The sequence below is a fragment of the Zonotrichia albicollis genome, chromosome 1 (assembly GCF_047830755.1).
Source record: "Zonotrichia albicollis isolate bZonAlb1 chromosome 1, bZonAlb1.hap1, whole genome shotgun sequence".
NCBI classification, from domain to species: Eukaryota; Metazoa; Chordata; class Aves; order Passeriformes; family Passerellidae; genus Zonotrichia; species Zonotrichia albicollis.
The window spans coordinates 156,360,809-156,387,780 of record NC_133819.1 but is presented as its reverse complement, the minus strand read 5'-3'; the positions used below and the strand labels follow the sequence as shown (position 1 = coordinate 156,387,780).

The following is a 26,972-nucleotide window of genomic DNA, read 5'->3' as shown; positions in this document are numbered from 1 at the left end:
GCAATCCATTCCCAATCTTTCCAAAAGTCAGTCCTTTCATATGCTAGATGTTCCTAGTGGAAAATGTCTTTGCCCTGGCATGGAGGTGGAACTTGCTGATGTGTAAGATTCCTCCCAACCCAAACCATTCCATGACTATTATAGACATATTTTCTGAAAAATCCTTTTGCTAGGATCTTTTCTCCTGAGAAGCCTCAGAAACAAAATGTAAACAATAATTATCTGCTGCTGTGGAATGCAACAGGTGCATCTGTGATTGGTCTCATGTGGTTGTTTTTACTTAATGGCCAATCACAGTCCGGCTGTCTCAGACTCTCTGGTCAGTCACAAGATTTTATTATTTTATTAATAATATTTTATTATCATTTCATTCCTTCTTTTCCTTGCAAGCCTTCTGATGAAATCCTTTCTCTATTCTTTTAGTATAGTTTTAGTATATCATTTTCTTTGAATATAACATATATCATGAAATAATAAATCAGCCTTCTGAAACATGGAGCCAAGATTCTCATTTCTCCCCTCGTCCTGGGACCCCTGTGAGCACCACCACACACGACCCCCTGTTCTCTGTGGTTCTGCACTGCCCAGGGCCCAGCACTCACCTCCGAGTTGGGGGAGCTGGGGTTGGCATCAGCCTTGGCAGCGTTCACCTCGCTGCGCCGCACCTCGATCACCTTCTTCATCACCTTCAGCTCACTGGGGTGAGGGGTGGCTCTGCGCTGCAGGCCCTGCAAGGAGAAACCCTCAGGGGGGATTCCAGCCTGCCAGCACTGCCAGGCTCCTGGCCTGTGAGATGTGTGTGTATTCTATCACCACCTGTCAGAGCTGGGGCAGCTATCTTCTGCTCATTGTTTATGTCTTCCACAGCCAATCCTCCCTCTGGGAGATAGCTTCTGTTCATGGACCATTAATTATTAATTATCTTCTGTTCATGGGCCAGTGAGTGTCACTGCATGGCTGATAAAATTCCATCATCCCACTGGGAGATGCTCTGCCCATGGGGAGGAGCCAAGCATTCCAACCTGGATAGAATCTGAGGTTTGGGATACCAGAGCAGCCTTTGCCCACTGCATTTTCAGAGGAGCAGCTTTCTGCTGCCCTGCATTGCCAGAGGAGCAGCTTTCTCCTGCCCTGCATTGCCAGAGGAGCAGCTTTCTCCTGCCCTGCATTCCCAGAGGAGCAGCTTTCTCCTGCCCTGCATTCCCAGAGGAGCAGCTTTCCTCTCCCCTGCATTCCCAGAGGAGCAGCTTTCCTCTCCCCTGCATTCCCAGAGGAGCAGCTTTCTGCTCCCTGCATTCCCAGAGGAGCAGCTCTCCTCTCCCCTGCATTCCCAGAGGAGCAGCTTTCTGCTGCCCTGCATTATCAGAGGAGCAGCTTTGTGCTGCCCTGCATTGCCAGAGGAGCAGCTTTCCTCTCCCCTGCATTGCCAGAGGAGCAGCTTTCTGCTGCCCTGCATGGCCAGAGGGAGCCCAGGCCCATCTGCAGCAGCCCTGGAGCTGCAGAGGAAAACTCGCCCCTTGTGCAGGATCCCTGCTGCAGCAGAGCCACAGCTGGCACTGCAGGAGGGCTGAGCCCCCCTGGCATGGGGCTGGGACACCCCCTGACACACAGGGGGCCAGGTCTATTCTGACTCTTTCAATGGGTTTCTTTGTTGTTGTCTGTACTACTGCATTTGCATTTTTAATTTCCCTATTAAAGAACTGTTATTCCTGCTCCCATATCTTTGCCTGAGAGCACCTTAATTTCAAAATTATGACAATTCAGAGGGAGGGGGTTTCCATTTTCCATTTCAGGGGAGGCTCCTGCCTTCCTCAGCACACACCTGTCTGTTCAAACCCAGACACCAGACCATGCCCCTCTGCAGATGAGCAACACCTGTATCAGATCCAGAGCCCCAAGGGGACACCGCCAACACCTCCTGCTGCAGGATCTGCTCCAGGCCTTCCTCAGCCTGGAAATGGGGAAAGAACAGAGGCAGGGAACCCTGGGAGCTCTCTCTATCATCCTGCTCTCCAGCTAACAGGGGCTTTGGGAAGAATGATGGAGCTGGGAAGTTTAAAGTGGTTTTTCAGGCTCAGTAAATGAAAAACTCTTGACACAGAAACTCCTCCAGAACACAGGTGAGAAATCTTGGGACGTCTTTGTAACTCCACTGGACTCAACAATTCTGCTGAGCCCAAATGCAGCAGAGTTGGTGCTGCTTATAGAGTTCCATCCCAGGTGGAGAGCCAAGAAAACCAGCATTCTAAAACTAGTCACAATGTTGAGGACAATTCCAAAAATCCCCTAAGCTCCCAATGCCAGCAGCACACACACACTGCCAGGACAGCTGCCAACACCATTCACTGGATGTGGAAGGATTCAGATCTCAAGAATGGCTTCCCATAAACTAAAAAGGAATAAAGTCCTGCAGGAGACTGAAACCTTCAGAGCACTCACTAAGAACTGCTGTCCTGGCCTTTGCATCTGCCCTGGAAGCACAACCAGCTCTTGCAGGCTTTGAGGCACTGTGTTTACTATTTTACTAACAGGACACTCCACAGCATGGGCTGCTGAAATTTCAGACTTTCTGTGCTGACAGACTCTGACCCCCAGGAGAACACTGCATTTACCTGAGGCTGCGGAGAAAACTTCCAAAATGGAATGACAAAACGAAAATGATGGGTGTGGAGTTTGAACAGAAGTGTGAGATATCACAGGGTGAAAACCCTACAGTTAAAGTTTTTAGAATATAGTAATATATATATAAAGCAAGATGGAGGTTTTAGGGCAGAGGTTGATCCTTCTTCTTCACCTTCTTCTCCATGGGTTAGGTGGTATTGTGTAATTGGATAAAAAAGTCCACACTGTGGGCCATAGGTTGTTGATTATTGGGTTAATAGTAAAAATAATTTAGGTGTCACTGCTTAATTGGACAGTTTATCCTTAAAATGCCTTGTAGAGAGAGAGAAACAAGTCCATTTTTTAGTTTGTTAGAGTGAAGTGCTGCAGAACTCAGGGTTTGTGAGACTGTAACATGGATAAGAACTAATAAACACCTGAGTCCCAACAAGAAATCCCATCTCACACATTTATTCCTGACCCTGGCAAAAAGAACCCTGACAATGGGCTGCACTGCCTGCATGCTTGGAGGGATGGGGATGGCCTGGGTTGGGCTGGGCAGCCTTTCCCCATGGTGGGGGTGAGCTAAAGCCCTACCCTGACAGTGCTCTGCTGGGATCTCTGGACATTTTGAGTGCTCCACTCCCATACAAGAGCCTCAAAATACAGCTCTGCACCCAGCTTCCAGGGAATTCATTCCCTTCCCCTCCTGCTTGGGCACCAAAGAGCCTCCAGACTGTGGAAATCACACACCTACAGCAGTGTAAAACATGGACACCACAGTGGCTCCATCTCTGGAAGCTCAGCTTGTCCCTGTGCTCCCACAGAGGCCAACAAGCTCCAGGAATGCCTTACCCGTCTCTCGGCTCCAGACTCCTCATCCTCATCCCCTTTGGGCTCATCCAGGAACTGGATCACACTGACTCTGTTCAAGTTGCTGTCTGTCCAGCTCTCATCCACGCTGTTCTGCAGCAGGTTCTCTGGGGAGCAAGAGAACACAGTGGGAGCTCCTTTTGGGAAGAGCAGGGTTGCAGGTGTGGATGGAGGTCAGTTCTTATCCCATTAGGGAGCTTCTGTTGTATCTGCCCATGGCATAAGAGGCCTTGAGGACAAAGGCTGTGGCCTCACCATCCTGTCACCCTCTGTACATCTTCCACCTACAGCAGCCTCCAGAAGTGTCTGATGCTTCAGCTCCAGCACTCCTTACCCAAGGAGTGCAGGAAAAGGCAGAATTCAGGCAGGAATAACTGTAGCCATGATATTTTCTGAAAAATCCTTTCCTTAGGATTTTTTTTCTTGAGAAGCTTAGAGGCCTCAGGAACAAAATGTAAACAATAGTTATCTGCTGCTGTGGAATGCAACAGGAGCATCTGTGATTGGTCTCATGTGATTGTTTCTCATTAATGGCCAATCACAGTCAGCTGGCTCGGACTGTCTGGTCAGTCACAAACCTTGGCTATCATTCTTTCTTTTTCTATTCTTAGCCAGCCTTCTGATGAAATCCTTTTTTCTATTCTTTTAGTATAGTTTTAATGTAATATATATAACAAAATAATAAATCAGCCTTCTGAAACATGGAGTCAACATTCTCATCTCCTCCCTCATCCTGGGACCCCTGTGAACACCATCACAATCAGCATGCTGACAGTACAATGAAAATTAACTGCTTGGACAGCAGATCCAAGCAAAGCACTCTAAGATGAGGCTGCAGTGCCTTGTCACCTGTCAGAAGCAATTCCTCAGTTTTAACAATCACTGCCTGGGAAAGGTGCCCCAGATCCATCCACACAAGAGCCCGGATGTGCCACAGGAATCACAGCAAGGACAGCCCAGCCCAGCAGAGATGCTTCAGTTCCAGCACTCCTTACCCAAGGAGTGCAGGAAAAGGCAGAATTCAGGCAGGAATAGATGAAAATCAATGCAAATTCATTAATTAATTCAGGACAATGAAAATTAACTGCTTGGTCAGCAGATCCAAGCAGAACACTCAAAGATGAGGCTGCAGGGCCCTGTCACCTGTCAGAAAGCAATTCCTCAGTTTCCACAATCACTGCCTGGGAAAGGTGCCCCTGATCCATCCACACAAGAGCCTGGATGCGCCACAGGGATCACGGCAAGGGACAGCCCAGCCCAGCAGAGAAGGTTCAAGCCCCCTCCAGAGCACAAAGCTCTGCAGCCAGTGCTGGTGCTGCAGATTCTTACCCAGGCTGGGAGAGGGCTGCTGGGGGAGCAGGTAGCAAGTGAGAACCTTTTCTCCTGTCTTCTCATCATCCTCGGTCTGGAACTTCAGCATGGGCTGGGACTGGTTTTCTGCCAGCCACAGGGCCTTCAGATTAAGATTTGTCAAAGCAAAGGGCAAGTTCTGCAGCCTGCAAAAGAGAACAGCAACTGCTTGTTAAATTTCCTGGTCAGGAAAGAGCTTCAGCTCAACTCCAGAGTGCCCCAGCTGAGCACAAAGGGACAGAGCAAGCTGCTGTGGATGCCCCAGTCCTGTTCCCAGCTGGTTCTGTCCCTGGCTGTGGGACTGGGCTGCAGTACCCCATCCTCACCAGCCTTTAGCAGGGGACAGCTCCCTCCAACAGTGTGGAGGGGTTTACAAACAGAAAAGCAATGCTCTCACAGACCAGCGTACAGAATGCTCCTCACAGAACCTCTGGTGTTGGCCACAGTTTCCAATGCAGGTGAGGCTCCTGCCTTCCTTAGCAGACACCAGTCTATCCAAACCCAGACACCCAAAAACCAACCAGCAGCCCTGCAGCAGCACTGCTCACCTGTTGCCAGCCACATCCAGCACGTGGAGCTCAGTGGTGTTTGCCAGTTTCTATTTCATAGGAGGCTCCTGCCTTCCTTAGCAGACACCTGTCTATCCAAACCCAGACCCTCCAAAGCCAACGAGCAACCAACAGCCGTGCTGCTCTCCTGTTCCCAGCCATGTTGTGGCGTTGGCCACAGTTTCCATTTCAGGAGAGGCTCCTGCCTTCCTTAGCAGACACCTGATTTTCCAAACCCAGACACCCCAAAGCTGTGCTGCTGCTCACCTGTTGCCAGCCACATCCAGCATGTGTAGCTCGGTGGTGCTGGCCACAGTTTCCATTTCAGGGGAGGCTCCTGCCCTCCTTAGCAGACACCTGTATTTCCCAACCCAGACCCCTCACAGGCAGGCTGCTCACCTGCTGCCAGCCACATCCAGCACGTGTAGCTCGGCGGTGTTGGCCACAGTTTCCATTTCAGGGAACACACCTGTATTTCCAAACCCAGACCCCTCACAGGCAGGCTGCTCACCTGTTGCCAGCCACGTCCAGCACGTGCAGCTCGGTGGTGTTGGCCAGCTCGGGGGGCAGCAGTGCCAGGCGGTTGTCGCGCAGGGACAGCACGTTGAGGTTGGCACAGCCTCCGATCTCTGCTGGCAGCGCTGTCAGCCGGTTCCGGTCCACGTTCAGGTTGGTCAGCTTGGCCAGCTTGCCCAGGGACTTGGGCAAGGCCTGCAAAGGAGCCCAGTCAGTGGTTGTAAACAAACACACGTCATAACTTTTGTCAAAGTTGTAAAGCGGTTACGTAGGAGTGTGTCCCCTCTAGATGGAGTGACAAACTATCCTCTGTCGCTTAAAAGGAAAGAAGTCCAGAAGTTTCTCTCCTTGATTAAGTACAAAGACGCCTCAGAAGACCCAGGGGACTTCACCTCAAACTTTAGGATAGCTCATTGGACAGAAGCCAAAAAGTCCCACTAGAAAAGGATGTGAACAAAAACTAATTGCTTTTGTGAGGAGTTTTTACCAGGAGCAGGAACGTCTGGCACCTGGCTCAGTTCTTCTGTTTGTATTTTGCCTTTTACTAAACCTTTTTGCTTCCAACACTGCAACAGAGGCCATCCTGCTGATCACTGTGCCTCCAAGGGTAGCTGAGCTATCTTGGGTGTGTTATGGGCCTCCTGGAGCTCATTAGATCTGGCTGGAGGAGGATACTATAACTACAGTATCTACAGGATACTACCTATCGGATAACTATAACACTGGTATGTTTATCACAGCACTGCACACATGTGGGAATCCTTCTCCTAACATGACATATGTACCGCTGGAAACTCCATATTTTTTTCTCTCTCTCTCAAATAAATATGCATGCAATTTCACAATAGGCTCATACATATTCACTCTACTGATTTCAAGTGACATTTGCTGCTAATTCTTCTTTATCAGAAAGAACTCCTGGGTCACGTTGCCTTGCTCTGTTTGCCCCTCTCCTCCTCCTTTATCTCTGTCTTTTGGCTGAAGCAGTTTCTCTGAGCATAGGTTTTTTGTTAGAACAGGCAGTCAGACTAAACAGCAAGCTACAGACTTAACTCAAAGATGTACATTTCACCTAAATCAAAATGGATTTCTGCTCTGGAAAATTTCTACTCTGTCTCACAAGAGGAAAGGGTAAACACACACAAGTAAAGGCACAGAGCCCTCAGCCTGGGGAGCAAGCTGCCTTCCATCCCAACAGACACTTCTGGGAAAATGCTCTTGGGACATCTTTGGAACAGGTTTTCCCTCAGGCTCATAGACTGATCTGTGCCAACTCTTCCCCTCAACACAGAACCACTGGTCAAGACTTCCTTTCTGTTTATCTGCCTGTTTCCAATCTTCCTGTTTTACCAATCAAATCACAGGCAGTTTGGAGTAGGGCCATTCTCAATCACACCATCCCAAAAAAATCCCTCAGCAATGCAGCCTGGGATGGGGTCTGGCACCTGTCAGCTGGGATGGGCAATCCCAGCATCCCAAAGAATGATTTGGGGGAAAAAAAGTCAGTGAGAGAAAGCAGCTCCCAAACTTGTGTGAATTTGGTGAAACTGTAGAAGCAGCTGGAGCAGCTCAGGAATTCAGCTGGGAGGCAGAAGAAGGGAAGGGATCCTTGCAGCTGGCAGAGAACAGCATGGGAGAGGCTCCTGAAAGCTCCTGCACAGCTCCTGAAAGGTGCCTGTGCTCAGGTGGGGTTGGGCTCTTTCTCCAGGAACTGACAGAACCAGAGCACACAGTCTCAAGCTGCACCAAGGGAAATACAAGCTGGATATTAGGAAAAAGCTTTTCATGGGAAGGGTGATAAAGTTCTGAAATGGCTGCCTGGGGAGGTGGGAGAGTCACCATCCCTGGGTGTTTTTAACAGGGTGCCAGGGTTTAATTGAGGTGTTAGGGCTGGGTTGGACTCCATGATCTTGAAGGTCTTTTCCAACCTGGTGATCCTGTAATTGTGTGATTGTGTGAGGCAGGTGTCTGCTGTGCACTCACCGTCAGCATGTTCTCAGTCAGGATGAGCTCAGAGAGGTTCTCACAGTCCCCAATCGACTCTGTCATGTCTGTCAGCCTGTTCTGGTCCACCTTGAGGATGGAGAGCTGCTTCAGCTGACCTGGCCAGGGCGACAAGTTAGGTGTGAGCTGTGCCAGAGTGAAGGGTGCTGCTCTACAGTCACCTGTGATCCCATCCAGGGTCACACAACCCAACCATGCAGGCTCTGCTTTTCCTCCCAGCAGGCCTGGTCACAGATGAAGCACCTGCATTGCCCTGCAGAGCTCACCTGTCCCACCCACTATGGCTGTGCCCATGAATCCCTGATTCCCTGGCACAGACAGGGCACCCTGCACTGCCCTGCAGAGCTCACCTGTCCCACCCACTATGGCTGTGCCCATGAATCCCTGATTCCCTGGCACAGACAAAGCACCTGCACTGCCCTGCAGAGCTCACCTGTCCCACCCACTGCTCCTGTCCATGAATCCCTGATTCCCTGGCACACACAAGTTCCTGTTTCCTGCCAAGGCAGCCCTGCAGCTCCCCCAGCTGGCGGCACTCACCGATCCCATCGGGAATGCATTCCAGCAGGTTCTGTGACAGCAGCAGGTCCGTCAGGGCTACCAGCCCGCTGACCTCGTTGGGCAGCTGCTCCAGCTTGTTCTCAGACACGTCCAGGCACACCAGGCGGCGCAGGTTGCCCAGCTCCTGCACAGAGAGGAGAGCCCACGGCTCAGGGCAGGGCTGGGCTGGGCTGGGCTGGGTGCTCATGGCTCAGGGAGCAGCAGGACAGGGAAGTTTAGGGAAGGGAAGTTAAGGGAAGTTTAGGGAAGGGAAGTTTAGGGAAGGGAAGGGAAGTTTAGGGAAGTTTAGGGAAGGGAAGTTTAGGGAAGGGAAGTTTAGGGAAGTTTAGGGAAGGGAAGTTTAGGGAAGTTTAGGGAAGTTTAGGGAAGGGAAGTTTAGGGAAGGGAAGGGAAGTTTAGGGAAGTTTAGGGAAGGGAAGTTTAGGGAAGGGAAGTTTAGGGAAGTTTAGGGAAGTTTAGGGAAGTTTAGGGAAGGGAAGTTTAGGGAAGGGAAGTTTAGGGAAGGGAAGTTTAGGGAAGGGAAGTTTAGGGAAGGGAAGTTTAGGGAAGTTTAGGGAAGTTTAGGGAAGTTTAGGGAAGTTTAGGGAAGTTTAGGGAAGTTTAGGGAAGTTTAGGGAAGTTTAGGGAAGTTTAGGGAAGGGAAGGGAAGGGAAGGGAAGGGAAGGGAAGGGAAGGGAAGGGAAGGGAAGGGAAGGGAAGGGAAGGGAAGGGAAGGGAAGGGAAGGGAAGGGAAGGGAAGGGTGTGCTGAGCAGACACTCACCGGTGGCAGGGCCGAGAGCTGGTTCCGGTCCAGCCACAGCTCGCGCAGGTTCGGGAGCGCGCCCAGAGTGTCCGGCTGCAGAGACAGCACAGTGAGGACATCACCAGGCCATCGGCCCCTCCAGGGACAGGGAGAGGCTGCTCGAGGGTGTGCAGACACAGCACTCTGCAAAGCCAGGCACTGCTGTGCCTCTCACCCCTCCCAGCACCGTCCAGGGATCATTAGGAGAGAACAGCACACTGGGAATGTCTGGGATGGCTGCAGTGGGATGGCAAACACTGACAGCATCAGCAGGGCTGTGTCAGCAGGGAAGCAGAGCTGAGCCTGCAGCACAGCTCTGGTGGAGAGCAGCTCAGGAGCTGGGGCACAACGGGGCTCAGGGGAGATGCTGCTTCCTGCAGCTCCCTGGCAGGAGGATGGAGCCAGGCAAGGGTCAGGCTGTGCTCCCAGGGAACAAGGGACAGGACAAATGGTCTCAAATTGTGCCAGGGGAGGTTTAGGTTGGATATTGGGAAAATTGCTTCTGGAAAGAGCTGTCCAGCCCTTGCACAGGCTGCCCTGGGCAGAGGTGGAGTCCTCACCCCTGGGGTGACTTAACAGCTGTGTGGATGTGGCACCTGGGGACACAGGTTAGTGGTGGCCTTGGCAATGCTGGGAGAGTGGCTGAACTCAGTGGTCTCAGATGGTTTTTCCAACCTAAATGATTCTGTGATTTCAGGGGATTGGAAATTCTGGCCTTACAGAAGGAATGCATCTTCTCCTCTCAGACATGAAAATGAACATTTGGGTACCACTGCCCAACTCAAGATGACCCAGTGGCACCATCAGCTGTGACAGACACATGTGCACATCCCACAGCCCCCGAGGCAATCAGGGTTTGGAGTTTGTCCCACTGGAGCATGGCTCAGTGTCACACACCTGTTCGCACAGGTGAGCTCAGCCTGTGCACAGCTGAGCTGCACGAGCCCCTGTGCCTCCCAGCTTTCTGCTAAAACCCACAACAGGACACCAAGAGGAAGATCCAGTAACAGCTTAATCCACAGCTGCAAATTACAGAATATCACAGGGTGGCCCCAAATGCCCAGATAACCTCAACTCAGACTGTGCCCTTGCTCTCCACATGCTGAGCCCTCCATGGAGAGAGCCCCCACACTGGGCTACCCTCACTGCCCTGGACAACATGGAATGGCCCAGCACTGTGTGGGGCAGAAATCACATCAGAAAGCAGAAAGGCAGGAAGCTGGATGAGAAGGAAAACAGCTGGGGGCAGTGCAGGACAGAGAAGGGAAGCACAGAGTCCTGCTGGAAAGGAAAGATCCTTGGCAGCCAGACAGGAAGAATCTCCATCCCAGAGCCTGGAAAGGACAGGGCAGGCAGAGCGTGAGGCCAGCAGGACACAGGGGCTCACACACAGACAGAAAATTCACCTGGGAATGGTGACTGGGCCATGCTGGGCAGATCAGAACCTCCCCAAATAACCTGAGGGCCTGTCTCTTTGCATTCCAGGTGCAAACCCCTGCCAACCCCCCGAGCCCCTCCCCAGCAGCCCTCACCTACCAGCACTTCCAGGTCATTGCCACCGAGATCCAACTGCTCTAACTTGACAAGGAAGGAGAGGGAGCTGCGAGGCACAGGGCACAGAGAGATAAAACAAGAAATAAAGAGCGGAAGGTTAGCACCTGGGACACACATTGCACAAACCACACCATCTCCAGTAACTCCTGCAGCAGGTGGGGCAATCCTGGCCTTTCTCACGTCCCTCTGAGCCCAGCGCTTTGTGGAGCTGCTCTCTTCCCCAGGCCAGACTGCTCACCCCAGGCAATGGTTCAGAGGCTCCAGCAGCCCCATGGTACCAGTTTGCCCTCTGCTCTCCCCAACACAACAACTCTGTGATTGAAAGCACAGCAGGTGAGCAGCCACACCTTCCCATGGCTGCTGCTGCACAGCAAGGACGGAGCTGGGCACGGACTGACAGGCAACAGGAGGGGCTCAGTAGAGGACAGGACATGTGTGGGGGGCAAGGGGAGCACACAGCTGCAGGGAAGGGAGCAATGACAAATTCCACAGCCTTCCCCAAACACAATGCTCGTGAAGAGGAAGGGAACACGACAGCGGCCTGATGTCTCGGGTGAGGGGAGCGGTACAGACAGAAGCTCACGATGAAGGCACTGCACAGGACCTGCCCTCACCTCACCACACCAGCAGCCCTGAGCACCCCACACACCACACCTGGGGCTGGGCCAGCCCTGCAGTCCCACAAACCCAGGGCTGGGTTCTCATGACATGGTCCAGGTGCTCACACCTGAGTCTGACCCATCTATTCCAGCTCCCCAGAGGGCTGCTGCCCCTCACTGTGTGCCAGCTGCCAGCCCTGCCCACTCCCCCAGCAGGGAACAGCTTCATTCTCCTCTTCAGGAACTGTCCAAACAGAGAAATCCCCACATTTCTCTGGAAACAGATCCATCTCTCAAAGCCACCCAAACCAGGGCTGTTGGGGGTACAATAAAAGGGAACTGTCTTGCCTGTAAAAACATCTGGGTTACTCAGGAAAATGAATTTCCTGCTGCATGTAGCAGTGGATTTTGAGATAAACTCCAGCAAAGGTTTATTAGCAGTTTCACCCAGAGAATCCTGCTGCACAGCACTCCTTCACCATGAATGTGCACCAACCCTAACTCCTCTGGAGGTGATGCAGCCCTGACTGTCCCTCTGCACCTTCACAGCTTGAATTCCCAAAACAGGAACAAGTGACCTGGGGAATCCACACTGATGACATCTGGCAAAAGATCTCAGTGTAGACCACCCACCACTATTCCACAGGGATCCAGAAGAGCTGCCCTTCCCAAGTCTGGCTGCATCCCAGCTGCATGGGAGAAATGAGGGGTGATCACCAGCTGAGCAAGCTGCATCATTCCAGAGCTCAGTCAGTATCAGAAGACTGACCAATTACATGGAATTTTGGCAAACAAAGGTCACTGCAAGCTGGGTCATTCAAGAAGCTCTACAACAACAAAATACCAAAAGGACCCTGATGCATTTTGCTGCCCCAAACTCTCAGCATTGAAGCCCACCTATCTATCCACGGGGCTAGGGAGCCCTGGCAACAAAGCACCAGCTATTTCTTGCTTAAGTCATTCTCCTCTTTGGCAAGCCCACCTGACCTCATTTAGAGCTGTTTTGGTGCAGCCAGTCAGCCAAGGGCATGAGGCAGAGAGCCCATAGCATCACTGAAATGGGTTTGGCCATCCTGTACTCGACTGATACCTCTGATCAGAACCACCTTGGCCTTCAAGATCCATGTTCTACTTCTGGAAATCACTGCAAAATAGTATTTGGGGAACTGGGGAGTGTCCTGGTTTGAAAAATGACAGGGAAAGATGAAAAGAAGCTGAATTTGCATTACAGAGCGAGTATCAAGCCTGGATTAACCTTCCAGTGAAAACACCAAAACCTCATAGCAGACTACCAGCATCCTGCTGGATGGCACCCAGAACTACCAAAGGGCATCTGGGAGCACTGGGCAGGAGAGCTCTCCCCAAACACCCAGCACTGGGCAGGAGAGCTCTCCCCAAACACCCAAGGGCTGTGGCCACAGACTGAATTCTCAAACTGCAGAGACTTGGTGGCTCTGAGATGCCAAAAGCTATTGGGACTAACTTCTCTGCTGTGGTATTGATGGGCTTTTAGGACGAGGTGAGAGATGAGAATTTGACTCCAACTTCTCAGAAGGTTAATTTATTATTTTATGATAGTATATTATATTAAAAGAAATTATATACTAAAACTATACTAAATAAAGAGAAAGGATGCAGACAGAAGAATGAATAATAAAAACCTGTGACTCCTCAGAGGGTCTGACACAGCTGTCATTGGTTATTAAGAAAACAATTCACATGGAACCCATGAAAGAATCACCTACCACATTCTAAAGCAGCAAAACACAAGGAGAAGCAATCAGATAATTACATTTACATTTTTCTCTGAGACTTCTCAACTTCCCAGAAGTAATCCTGGCGAAGGGATTTTTCAGAAAACATCACAGTGACACTCTGCAGTTTGGAAGCCCAGCCCTGGATGAAGCTGCTGCACCTCTCTGCTGACATGGGGTCAGCCAGCTGTGGCAGCTGCCTGTGTGAGCACCCAGGACAGGAACAGACACAAGAGCAGCCACACCAGGACCCCAACTCCTCTGCTTGCCAGTTCTCAGCCCACAATAAGTGTCCAAGGTCAAGCTGGACAAGGTTTGGAGCTCCCTGCACCTTGGAAAGTGTCCCTGCCCAAGGCAATAATGGGCTGGAGGTCCTTTCCAACCCAAACCATCCTGAGGTTCCAACCCAAACCATCCTGGGGTTCCATGATAAGGAGCTCTAATCCCTGCCCAAGGCAATGGGCTGGAATGTGATGACCCTTGAGGTCCCTTCCAACCCAAACCATCCTGGGGCTCCATGATAAGGAGCTCTAACCCAGATTGTCCTGTGTGGTGACACTCCACATGGGACCATCTCAGGTGCCCCTTCCTGTCACCCTTCTGTGACAGGGTCACTGCTGGGCACAAGGGATGTGCTGGCTGGCATCAGACCAGGCCATCTGTGATTCTGATCTGTGCTCCTACAGGGGGAAGTGCCAGCAGACAAACTGAGCTCCTGCCAGGAGCTGTAATCTGAGGACAGGTGACAGCAGCTGCACACATCACACCTTCACTGAGGAGTTCAGGTGGCCCCAAAAGAACTGCTGCTCAAAGAGAACTGTAAGAGAGCTCTGAGGACAGCTGTGACCACAGCTGCACACATCACACCTTCACTGAGGAGTTCAGATGGCCCCAAAACAACTGCTGCTCAAGAAGGAGCCAGCAGAATCCTTTCAGTGACTCCAAAGAAAGCTGGGGGAATCATCAGTGGGATGCATGAGCAGGCAGGAAATGAGCTGACAGAGCTGCTGGAGGGCAGAAAACTCAACAAACTCTGATAGGGCCAGAGCAAAGACTGAAGTAGCAACTGGGCAGTTCTCCACGTCCATCCACCTGAGAGCATCACCTCCACCATGAACCAGGTTCCCTGACAGGAACTCGTCCCTATCCCTGACTCCAGCACGTGGAACAACACTTACCTCTTCTCCCTTGCTGGCTTAGCTTTGTCTGCTGCAGGGGAGGCAGTTATCCCACCCAGAGCAACCAGGAGGGATATCCAACAGAACAGATGTCAGGAGCAAAATGGACCCTGCAGCTGTGCTCCTCAAATCCTGAACCTCACTGTGCACACAGCTCCTCCTACACCCCCATCCACACTTTTCTCTTTCTTTCCAAAATAATCTACCCTGCTCCACCTCTTCAGGAAAAATGGAGTTCTCACTATTTCCAGCAGGTGTTTTTGGGGAGCCCTGCCTATTCGAAACCAATCCTTACACAGGCTGAGTGCAGGCTCTGAACATCCTTTGCTGCTCTCCAGTCCTGCACCATCCTCTCCCTCCTCACCCCAATTTAAGGAAATCCACAAGGTGCAGCCTATTTGTGCCCAGCCTGAGCCCTCCCCAGCCAAGTGATGGTGCCTGCCCTGGTCCCTGAGGGAGCAGCAAGAAGGACCAGGCAGGAGACTCCTGCAGCCCCCAGACAGACACTCACGTGGGGAGAGTCTTTAGCAGGTTCTCACGCAGCTCCAAAGTCACCAGGTTTGCCAAACTGCAAGAGAAAAGGGAGCAAGAAAGCCAGGTTCACTGGACAGGGCTCAGGGATACCAGGGGCTGCTCATGTCCCTTCCCTTGGAACCACCCCTGGTGTCCTGTGCAATGCATGGGTGTGCACACGTGGATGGAGATGTGAACAGAAACACAATGAAAATGGTTCTGTGGACACAAGTGCTTGCTGCAGCCACAAGGAACAACACTGTGCCCACACTCAGGACAAGGAACACGCTGCCACAACAGGACTGCCGGCCCAGAAAGGTCAAACCCCTCTCATGAGGAAGGGCAAACCCCATGGGAGAGGCACTGCACCCCCCGAGGCCACTGGCCAGCAGCATAAATCTGAATCAAACATCATCAGGCAGCCCACATCTGCTTGGAGAGGGGTGAATGGGCACTGAGAACACAGGGAAAACTGGATTGAGGAGAGTGGATCAATCCTTGCTGTGCCACAAACCCCAGCAGGGAGCAGAACCTTAGTAGGAAGGTGTTTTAACAACCCTGGCTTGTCCCTGCAGGTGCTGCCACTGTCCTGGTGCCAGCAGCAAGGTGTCCCCAGCCCAGCCCTCCCCAGAACAGGCCATACTCACTTCCCAATGTCAGTGGGGAGGCTCTGCAGGGACACATCGTTCAGGGCCAGGTGGCCCAGGCTCCGGAGCTGGGTGAAGCCCTCGGGCAGCCTGTGAGAACATGAACAGATTCCATTAATGCTGTGTGCAAAGCACACAATGCCCCAAAACACTCAGATCCACCAAAGCCAGTCTCATCCCAGCTGGCATCCACATGTGGAAAGGAGAACAGGAGCCATCACCAACCCTGGTGCTGATCCAGGACAAGCTCTGCTTCCCAGAGCACAAAACCCACTTGCACCACACATTACCTGTCCAGGATGGCAAACCCAGCCCTGCAGTACCTGAGCACAAATCCCAGACTAAACCCTGCCATGGGGAGCATTTACACTTGAGGAAAGGAGGGCTCCCAAGCATTCCAAGTGCCCAAAACAAAGGACATCCCTGCAGATGACACTGTAGCATTGCCCAGGACCAGGCACCATCAGAACACACCCAAGGTGTGACAGAACAGGGAAAAACCCTGGAACAAAATTCCTGGGGGAAATTCCTCTGCTTCCACAGGCAGCTCATAGAGCCCCCTTAGCACCCACTCCCCGAATCATCTGACCCTGAGCAGAAAAGCTCTGACAAGTAACAACTGGTGCAGAAGTGCTGGTCACTCCTGTGGTGCAGGGATTGTCACCAACAGGGAAGCTTGTCCCACTGCAGCAGGGCCTGGCACCAGGAGAGGGAGCAGAGTTAATGTGCCTCAAACCCAGGCAGCACCTGCCCTGAGCACAAAGGGACACCTGGGGCCACACAGGGACCCTGCAGCAGGACACCAGTGCTTGGAAATGTGGCTCACTGAGGCAGGGGAGCCACACCAAATCCCAAATTTATGCACGAAAAGCTCCAGAGTACTGCAAGACAATTCCTGCTTGGGCACAGCTCAGGGCACTGAGGTAAGAGGGGTACAAATCACAGCTGTCCTTAGTTCTGAATAACAGAGAGGTGGAAAAGGGGCTAAGAGGGGGCAAAAAGGGCTAAGAGTGAGGCCCAAAAGGGGCTCTGAGGTGCAGAGCATTGCATGCAGGCTTTTTCTGCTCTGCAGCACAAGCCCTTACCCATTCAGGTTTGTGACCAGTGCAAAGAGAGCAATAAACTCATTGCAAGAGGACACAAGTCCTCACTGCTGACACCAGTACAACAGCAGCTCATCACCCACAGCCCCAGGCCCCAGGATGGAGCTCACTCAGCTCCTCCAGCACCAAGTGTTCCAGTGCCAGGAGAGTGCCAGGAACACTTCCAGTGCCAGGAGAGCAGACACTGCAGCTTTGGAAGAGGCAGGGCAACCCCAGCCTTGGCTTCACAGGGACACAATTACAAGATGAAGATCAGAGCAAGTCAGGCACAATGTGCAATCCCAGTTCTCCTCTTCAGCTGGACTAATGGGCTGCATGTGCCTTCCTACCTGGAGAGAGGATTCCCACTGAAGTCTGCGATTTCCAGGGATTTGCAGAACTTGATGCTTTCAGGAATTTCTGGAATGTCTGGAAAAAAACAGGTGAAAGAACAATAGAGGCTTGAGAAAATGGGACAGCAGGCAGTGGTGGCAGCCTGAGACATGGCAGCACAAGCCCATGTCAGAGCTGAGGAGCGCTGAGGGCGAGGAGGGCACCGCGGGGTTTGGGCACCACGGGGTCTGGGCACTGCTCCTGCCCAGCTCTGGGCTCACCGTTGCGGGAGATGTCCAGCTCCACCAGCTGCATGAAGTTGGCCACCTCGGGGGGCAGCCTCTGGATCTCATTGTCGCTCAGGCCCAGCTTGCGCAGGTTCAGGAGCCTGAAGAAAGGCTGGGACAAAGGGACACAACGGGGTCAGTCAGTAGCAGATCTGGGGTCAACCAGCTCCTCATCTCAGGGGAAGGCTGAGCATCCCCCCTGAAACCCTGCCTGCTCCCACCACCCCATCCCACCAGGGGCAGTCACTGCATGGATCAGAACCCCCATGAAGGGCTATGAGGGATTCTTGTATTTGTGGGGTGCCCCGACAAAGGTGAGGAATGATGAATCTGACTCTGTGTTCTTAGAGGGCTAATTTATTATTTTACAATCTATACTATATTAAAGAATACTATACTAAAGAATACAGAAAGGATACAGACAGAAGGCTAAAAGATACTAACAAAAAACTCATGACTCTCCAGAGCCTCACACAACTTGGCTGTAATTGGCCAATAGTAAAAACAATTCACATGAAACCTGTTGGTAAACAATGTCCACACACATTCCAAAGCAGCAAAATGCAGGAGAAGCAAATCAGATAATTATGGTTTTCATTTTTCTCTGAGGCTTCCCAGCTTCCCAGGAGAAGAATCCTGGGCAAGGGGATTTTTCAGAAAATATGACAGTGACAAGGGATGGGGGTACAAGAAAAAAGGCATGAATGAGTTCAGGTTGATCATTCATTTAGCATCTGGGACCCCACTGCTCTCCTCCCTCCTGCACAGGACACAGACCGGACATTCCCTGTTTCCTACAATAACAGCTCACCACAGGGAGGTCACCTAGAGCAGCTTGCAGCAGACACCCGAGTTTGTGGGGCAGGTTCAGAGGACCAACAAAGGAGAAACACAGGAGAGCAGCAGCCCAGAGAGCTGTCCCTGCTGCTGCACAGCATGTTTGGTGAGGACATCAGGGGCAGGTGCCAGGTGGAAAAGGCACAGGTGAGCTGTCAGCACAGCCCCAGGTAACACTGAACTAAACAAGGCACAAAAACTCCTTTCCAGAAACACCACAGCCATAGCAATGGTGGCTGGAAGGGCCCTCACAACATCTGACTTTTCCACACACCCCTTAGGGCTCCCAGAAGTCCATCAGCTGCAAATGGGAAATTCCAGGATCCACCAATCACTCCTCCAAGTCACCACAGCCCCAGCGAGCTCAGTAAACACAATGGACTGTAATTATCAACTGACCACATACTGCAGCTGATCCTAACCACTGCCAGAGGTCAGCTCCTGGACAGGATGGGAACCAGGGCTGGGGTGTTTGCTGCATTTCCTGGAGTGTTTCTGAGCACTGGGAACAACAAACAACAACGTGGGGCCACTGCAGAAACCGCTCACAAGTGACCGAGGACAAACTCAGGTCTGGGCAGGGACAGGCACAGGCCATGTCTGAATTCCATCACGCCGTGTTTGTCCCCAGCAGAGGCAGGGAGGGGTCACAGCAGCACAGGAGAGGCAACCCTGGGGTCATCCTGAGGTCCCAAAGCACGGCCAGAGTCAGGGCTCCTCCTGCAGCCCACACTGGCAGGGACCAAACCAGAGCAGGCTCTGAGCCTCCCTCCTCAGGTGCCTTTCCAGGAGCACAGGAGCTGCTGGGCAGAGCTCCTCAGGAACTCCTGGTGCCTTTCCAGGTGTCCACTTGCACAGGAGCTGCTGGGCAGAACTCCCCAGGAACTCCTGGTGCCTTTCCAGGTGCCCACCTGCACAGGAGCTGCTGGGCACAGCTCCCCAGGAACTCCTGCAGGTACCTCCAGGTGTGGAGCACCCCCAAGACTGCAGAAAACGAGCAGAGAGCAGAGCAAAGGAGGAGCAAACAGAACCCTGAGAAGATGCACAGGGCACAAGGGAGCTGCTCCCCCTCCTGCAGTGACCACCACGAGCTCCTCAGGTGTACCTGGAGCAGTTTCTGCACACACCCAAGGCTCTGCAGCTCCAATCCCACAGGACACACTGCTGGGCACAGGTGTGTGTCTGAGGGGCACAAACCCCAGCACAGACCCTGCTGCTGTCCTGCTCCCACTCTGCACAGGGGTGTGATCAGGGATGAACAGCACTGATGGGAAATTCACACCTCTGATGTCCTAAAGGACCATAACAACTGTGCAATGAGTAAATAAATTTAAAGATAACCCCTCTCACCAGCTCATCAGTGGCCCTGTTTAGCTCAGTTTATCTCATGCAGACCAGCTCAGTGAAAAGGAAGTGGGTGAAAGTCTCAATGACAACAAAGGTCCAGGGGAGCAGGAGCTTACAGACTTGATTTGCTATTGTTTCCTAGAGCCTTCTCCTAATTTTAGAATGCAAGGGAATTCCAGACAAGACATGGTGCTGGCCTGCCAGAGTCTGCACACTGGAAAACAACCACAGGGGCTGAGCACTGCTGCCCAGGGCACAGGTGGCCTCAGAACACATCCCCACACTTTTAAAGGACAATTTAGGTGTATTAAATGAATAAACCCAGGCTGCGTGTGGTGCAGCAGCTCCCAGCTCCTTCCTTTTTCTTAAAAAAAGGTTTCTGAACCCCCTGGCACTGCCAGAGCTGGGCACAGCCCACGTGCAGAGCTGCAGGAGCTGCGTCCCCCTTGGCAGAATCACTTACACCGGACCTGAATAAAACATTTAGATGTGACAAAAAGTAAAACCAGCCAACAGCCATCAGTGGTAGCCAGAAAAACGAACGTGAGAATTGCAGTGTTTTCGTGCCTGAATGCAAGTTTTATGTTTGGCAAAAAGAGATGGCAAGAGGATGTGACCAAGAGCTGCAAACGCTGCCTCTGGCATGAATTTCCATGTCATTTCCAGCTCAGTGTTCTGGGAGCTGAACACTTCAGCTCAGCCAACAACTCAAAGCAAAGGCTGCACAGGAGATTCACTTGTGACACTTGAAAGTGAGAACAAACTGATTTAAAAATTCTTATAGAACTAAGAGTGAAACCTTGATTACACGTCTCTGCAGACTGGCAATTATCCCTTTTGCTAATCAAAGCTTATCCCAATTCCCAGAGCTGACAAAGCAAACCCCTGGATTTGGAACCACATTTAATAGCTCAAATAAAGGGAAACTCCTCCACCTTCAATTTTCTGATTTATAAAATAAAATATCACCAAATCTGCCCAACCCAGATCCCTCAATGTCCAAACTGGACTCAGAGTACATTAAAAATAGAAGTTTGAAGAAGAAAGAAAGGTAAGCCCAATCTCTCCCTGTTTCCTGGCAGCCCAAAGCCCACAAGGACCAGCACAGAAATATTCCAGCACACAGGAATCCAGAATCAGCACAGGAATATTCTAGCAGCTTAGAGTGAGATGGAAGTTATCACTAACAAAAAACCCCTAAAAACATAATAGCAGCTGGGTGTAACTGGGGGAAAAAGCCTTTGCAAAGCAGGGTGCACTACAAAGATATTCTCTGTTGAAGCATGGGAGTATTCACAGGGTAGATAAGGCAGAAAACAGCTACAAAACTGTCCTGCAATGCAAATTCAGGGACATGAGCTCTTACACTGCCCAGAGCAGCCACAGTGCAACCAACTGGAAATATATGAAATAGTCACTAATTAGGGACAGGTATAAAGAGTTTGTAAAGAACTATACACCAAAGGATAAGTAATGCTCCACAAAATGACAACACTGCAAAAAAAGGCAGAAAACTGTGAAATTCAGGCTCCTCAGCAGGTTTTCAGATGTAACACCCTCCCTCAGCAGCCCCTTGAGAGCCAAATGCATGTGAACACATCCAAGCGTTTCACCAAGTTCTGAAACTAAATTAACTTTTAAAAAGACAAAAGAAGGCAACCTAGACCCATGGATTTTTCAGTCAAAAGGGACTGAGTATAACCTGATGTAATATCCTTCCAATCCTTTGTATATCACAGAGCCATGCAATAATTCATGCTGGAAGGTACCTGGGAGATCTCCAGTGCAGCTCCTGCTCAGGACAGGATCAGGATGAGGCCAGGGCAGGCTGCTCAAACCATGGGGGATGGCCCAAAACTCCTCTGGGCCCTGGCTCCACCGCGTCATGATCCTCCCAGGGCAGCCTCCTGGCCCCACTGAAACCAATAAAACCCCTCAAACCTCCCTCACTGCTGCTGCCAGTGACATACTGAGTGTGGTCAACATCACCTATGGGATGCAACCAGCAGAATTTGGGGGGGCCAAACCCCACCCAGTGACACCCCACAATCCCTCCACACCCACAAGTCCCACAGCTCCTCTCTACAGACCTGCCTCTTCCTTTCTGCATCCTGTCCTCGGCACAGGGTGGGTTTTTTCCCCCTAAACTGGAGAATGGAGACACCTGGTACTGGGATTTCAGTGCTGAAGTCTGTTTTGACTGGAAGGTATGTGATGGCAGTTTTGGGGTGCCAAACCATAGAAAGGTTTGGGTAGAAAGGGACCTTCAAGATCATCCAATCCCACTTGCTGCTATGGGCAGGGACACCTTTCACTGTCCCAGACTGCTCCAAACCCCATCCAACCTGGGCTTGGGCACTTCCAGGGATGGGGCAGCCACAGTGTCTCTGGGCACCCTGTGCCAGGGCCTCCCCACCCTCCCAGGGAACAATTCCTGCCCAATATTCCATCCATCCCTGCCCTCTGGCAGTGGGAAGCCATTCCCCTTGTACTGTCCCTCCAAGCCCTCGTGCAAAGTCCCTCTCCTGCAGGTACTGAAAGCCTGCGCTAAGTTCTCCCAGAGCCCTCTCTTCTCCCAGCTGAACAATCCCAAGTGTCTCAGCCTTTCATCACTGGAGAGGTGCTCCAGCCCTCTAATCATCCCTGTGGCCTGCTTTGGGCCCGTTCCAACTGGCTGATCTATGCAGGAGTGACAAAGGATGAAACCCCACGCAATTATTAGTGAGCCTCTTGATCCAGAGCACTGCATTCGGCATCAGTTTATGGAACAGGAATAGCCAGTGCTGACAGCCGGATCACAGGGTGACAGCCAAAGCTGTGTCCAGAATGAGCCCTCCTAGGTCAGCCCCTGCAGCAGCCCAGCACCGTGTCCAGTTCTGGGCCCTCAGTTTGGGGAGGATGGTGAGATGCTTGAGCACATCCAGAGGAGGCAACGAGGCTGGAGAGGGGCTGGGAACACAAACCCCATGAGGAACGTTTGAAGGAGCTGGGGCTGTTCAGCCTGGAGAAGAGGAGGAACACAAACCCTGTGAGGAACATTTGAAGGAGCTGGGGCTGTTCAGCCTGGAGGAGGAACACAAACCCTGTGAGGAACATTTGAAGGAGCTGGGGATGCTCAGCCTGGAGAAGAGGAGGCTTAGGGGTGACCTTATTGCTCTCTACACCTCTCTTCTGCTCTCTCTTGAGGGGAGGTTGCAGACAGGTGGAGTCGGTCTCTCCCACTGGGCAGCACTGACAGAACTAGAGGACATAGTCTCAAGCTACATCAGGAAAGGTACAGGTTGGGTATTAGGAAGAAATTTTTCACTGAAAGAACAATAAAGCCCTGGAATGCTCTTCCCAGGGAGGTGGCAGAATCACCATTTCTGGATGTGTTTAAAAAAAGCCTGGACATGGCACTTGGTACTATAGTCGAGGTGTTAGGGCATGGGTTGGACTCTGTGATCTGAGGTCTCTTCCAAGCTCATTATTCAGTGGTTCTGTGAAGCAGAGGCAGCCCAGCCCAGCTCACCCTCATGGGGAGGCCAGTCCTGCCCCAGGAACATTCCCACACCCCACTCTGGGCTGGCCTGGGGTTACCCACAGGAACAGGCTCAGCCGGTTTGGGAAGCAGACACGCTGGGAGCAGCACACACAGCCTGCCCTGGCACACTCACCTTTGGCTCCTGCCGAGCAGGGGAACACCTGGGCAGCCCCAGGCACCCGAGGCTGACCCTGCACATGATCCTCCAGCATGGCCAACACCCACTGGCACAGCTGGCCAGCCAGCAAGGGGCACCAAAGTCCCTGTCCCTGGGGAACCACAAGGTGTGCCTGTACCTCGGGCAGGGCAGGGCACAGCTCCAGGCCCACAGGGAAGCAGAGGGCTCCCAGGAGGAAGGAGATGCCCATCTGAGCCAGGAACAACCCAAGGTGTGCCTGTACCTCGGGCAGGGCAGGGCACAGCTCCAGGCCCACAGGGAAGCAGAGGGCTCCCAAGAGGAAGGAGATGCCCACCTGAGCCAGGAACAACCCTCTGCTCTCATAACTCAGCGTGGCACGATGGGCCAGCACCAGCAGCATGGATGGGTGACACTGGAGGAGGCACTGGCCAAGCTCAGGATGAGATGAGCCACTCCTGTGCAGGGACAACAGGACCCCTGTGTTGTCATTATATATCAAGAGTTCTATTGTCATTACATTGCAAATGTTCCATATTGCTGGAGTTTCATACCTCCTTGATGTTTCTTGTAGGCAGCTCCTCTAGCACTGACTGTTCCTGGTCCTTGCAGTAGCCAACTGACTCCAGATCCCACCAATCCACTCTTTTATAACACTGTTCTTATTGGCTACAGGTGTGGCCTGTTAACATCAGGCCTGCTCATAATCTTTAGTAATTAACACAGCTGCAACGTTTTAGCGGATAAGATTACATTCTGTACCACCTTCATTTACCCACACTGTATCCCCCTACACCTCTTCCTCACCCCCTGCATGGGGAAACAACTGTCCTGCTCCAAATCTGCCCCAGAGACTGAACCTGTCCTCAGCCTGGAGCAGCACCAGGGAGGCATCCCAGGCCCTGCAGGCTCCACAACAGAGCTGCCAGGCATGTCCAGACAGCAGGGGATGTTCTGGAGAACCAACAGCCCCAGAACTGCAAAAGGTTCTGGAGGAGGGACAGGCTGTGAGGGACAGCAGCTCGCTCCAGAAGGCAACCTGCAGCACAGAGATCCACGCAGATCCACGCAGGGGGCGAGCCTGGAAGGGACCTTTTGTCCCAGGTGGTCCAAGCTCTGCTCAGAGAAAGGTCAGCTACAGCCCCTGGGGCAGGATGTGCACACACAGCAATGCCTTGTGACATGCACACACATCCGAGTCACATGTGACATGTACACACAGCAGTCACACACGTACACACACAGCAGAGGCACATGTGACGTGCACACACAGCAGTCAGACACATGCACACACACGTCATACGTGACATGCATGCACAGCAGTCATACACATGCACACACACACCAGAGTCACATGTGACATGCATACACACAGCAGTCACACACATGTACTCACACAGCAGAGGCACATGTGACATGCATGCACACACAGCATAGTCACAAATGACATGTACACACACAGCAGAATCTCAAAGGGCCCTCTAAGCCCATTCTCTGTCCTTAAGGAACCATCTGCAGCAGGTTCCATCCCCTCCCTGCCGTGACCAAGCCTTCAAGTTGTGTTTGTCCAGCTGATGTGTCTGTGAAGCTCCCAGCAAGAGTGCTGAGGCTGCAGCAGAGCCCCAGGACATGAACAAAGGGCTGCTGGGGCTGTTAGGTGGCCTAAGAGAAGCACAGTGTCCAGTGATGCCAGGAATTCAGACACCACCCCCTCGTCTCCCTCCTGCTGCAGCTGATGCTTGGCAGAGCCTCAGTCCGCCCCCACTCACTCATTCAGCCAGACCAAGAGGTGGAAAATGAAAAAGGGAGAAAGGACAATGGATAAAAGGCTCAGGACAAACCCTCTGAGCCACCACTCAGCTATGCCATTTCCCAGAAACACCAAAACCCCATGGGAAAGCCAACCATGAGGATTGGGGACAGAGAGGCAGCCTGGCTCTGGGGTGACAGTGCTGGGCCACCACAGCCACCCCATGGCTGGCCCAGGGGGCTGCTGCAGCTGCTCTGGCAGGGGGGAATGGGCTGCAGGCCTGGAACCCCCTGATGGAGCATGGCAGGGTCAGGGACCGAGCTCCCCTGGCAGCCTGCTGGTGTCTGCAGCAAGCACCGAGCCCTGTGCCCATCCCTGTGCCCACAAGGGCAACACCAGCCCTGGGTGCTCCTGCACACCTGCAGGAGATGCTTCTGCACTGCCAGGGAAACACAGAAAGTGTCTGGCTGCTGAGCCTGGCACCTGGAAAACACCAAACGTGTCTGCATGCAGGCTGATCCCCCTTCCCAGGTCAGCACCACCACTCTTTTCCAAACCTTTGCTTTCCTGAGGCTACAAAAAAAGGGTTTCTGGCCTAACCAGGGCTTAGCTCCAGCTCTCCCTTCCCCTGCTGCCAAATCTCATAATGCCATGGGACCCAGGACATGAGGGGGTCTTTGTTCCCCAGCATCACCTCGTGCTCCCCATGTTCTCACCTGTACCTGTGAAGACACAGAGAGGAGGACAGACAGACAGACAGCTGGGCTCCTCCATGGAGAAGGAGCCATGCTATGCTCAGCACAGACAGCTCATGGAGCTCCTTGGCCCCAGGACCCTCCTGCCAAGGGCAGACACAAAGGGGGGCTGTCCAGTGTGTCCCCACAGGCCCTGGGGACATCCCTCCCCCAGCCAAGCAGCTTTAGGCAGGTTCCAGTGCAGAACCTCTGCAGGTAGCAAACAGCAGCACTGTTGGAGCAGAGCAGGACACGTGCCAGGGGAAGAGGAGGCAAGCACCAGCCTAACCACAGGGCCACAACAATGCCACACTCAGGCCAAGGGCTCTGGAAGCAGGTGGTGACAATTTGCACAGCTGGAATCAGGAACAGGCTCTACACCACAAGCACACAATCTTGGCTCTGGAAAGGGACAGAGACTCTGCTCCTGCAGCCAAACCACTGTGGCGCTCCCAGCTCTGCTGCCAGAACAGCAAGGCTCAGACACCTCCTCCCTTATAGGTGTTCTCTCCTCACATGGGGCACCATTTATCAGTGCAAGTGCTTGGCACCAATTAACAGCAGACTTAAACTGACTGGCACCATCAGTTTATTATCCTACAGTGAAAAAAACTCTCATACCTTCTCTGTAAACTTCCAGGGCAACTCCACACAACATCGCCTCCTCCTTCTCTTCCTCCTCCTTCCTTCTGCAGGACCAGCCAACTCCTTCCTGTCCCCTGCACAGCCACCCAACCCTGTCTGTCCCTCACAGCGCATCGCGACCCTTCCTGCTCACAGCACAGCCAGCAAACTCTGACTCTGAAGGACTCTCAGCCAGCTAACCCCCTCTTTTCTAACACCCATCCTTATTGGACACAGCTGGGACTATTAAGGACAAGGCTGTCCCCACTCTTCGGTAATTAGTACAGCTGCAATTCATCAGGGGTGAGATTGCCTTCAGCACCACCTCTATTATTTTACAACCTGTTCTCCCACACTCCTCTTCCCCAAAGACAACCTGTGACAAGCCAGACTGCCCCAGGCACCAGCCCTGGGCCAGCAGTGCTGGTAACAGGTGATTTTCTTCAGGGACCAAGCACCCCAGCCGTGCCTGTTGTGTGACCACTCCTCCAACACGAGATAAGGGCTCCAAGGCAGAGGTTCTGCCAACCCTTCAGCCCTGGAAGTGCCCATGCTAAGGTGCTCCTCAGTCTCCTCACCAAATTTCAAGCCCACCTGTCCAGCCCTGCTAGAGCAGTCCCTGCCTCCAGCAGGACAGCACATGTTTAATTAAAGGCAGCATCAGACTGTGCAGCAGGAAAATAATTACAATGCTCCTTGTGATTCACGAGCAGGAGGGCCTGCTTCCCATGCCACCATGGGCTGGGCTCCTGGATGAGCTCTGAGTTTGTCTCCAGGCTGGATGAATGCACGGGACATGCACTGCAGGCAGGAGGTGTCTGTCCATCCATCTGTCAGAG

At 52.4% G+C, this 26,972-nt stretch overlaps 1 protein-coding gene across 29 annotated transcripts in view; it reads right to left on the bottom strand.

The window, feature by feature from the left end:
- SCRIB (scribble planar cell polarity protein) overlaps nt 1-26,972 on the bottom strand; it is a 127,074-nt gene that overhangs the window by 85,747 nt on the left and 14,355 nt on the right. For all 29 annotated transcript variants that reach the window (XM_074559280.1, XM_074559341.1, XM_074559369.1 and 26 more), the window contains exons 2-13: nt 17,177-17,294; nt 16,913-16,991; nt 15,481-15,570; nt 14,832-14,888; nt 10,772-10,835; nt 9,215-9,289; nt 8,433-8,577; nt 7,872-7,990; nt 5,884-6,083; nt 4,804-4,970; nt 3,457-3,581; nt 603-728 (exon numbers count right to left, since the gene is read on the bottom strand). In XM_074559280.1, the coding sequence (XP_074415381.1) occupies nt 603-728; nt 3,457-3,581; nt 4,804-4,970; nt 5,884-6,083; nt 7,872-7,990; nt 8,433-8,577; nt 9,215-9,289; nt 10,772-10,835; nt 14,832-14,888; nt 15,481-15,570; nt 16,913-16,991; nt 17,177-17,294 (1,365 nt within the window). The remainder of the gene's footprint in view (nt 1-602; nt 729-3,456; nt 3,582-4,803; nt 4,971-5,883; nt 6,084-7,871; nt 7,991-8,432; nt 8,578-9,214; nt 9,290-10,771; nt 10,836-14,831; nt 14,889-15,480; nt 15,571-16,912; nt 16,992-17,176; nt 17,295-26,972) is intronic.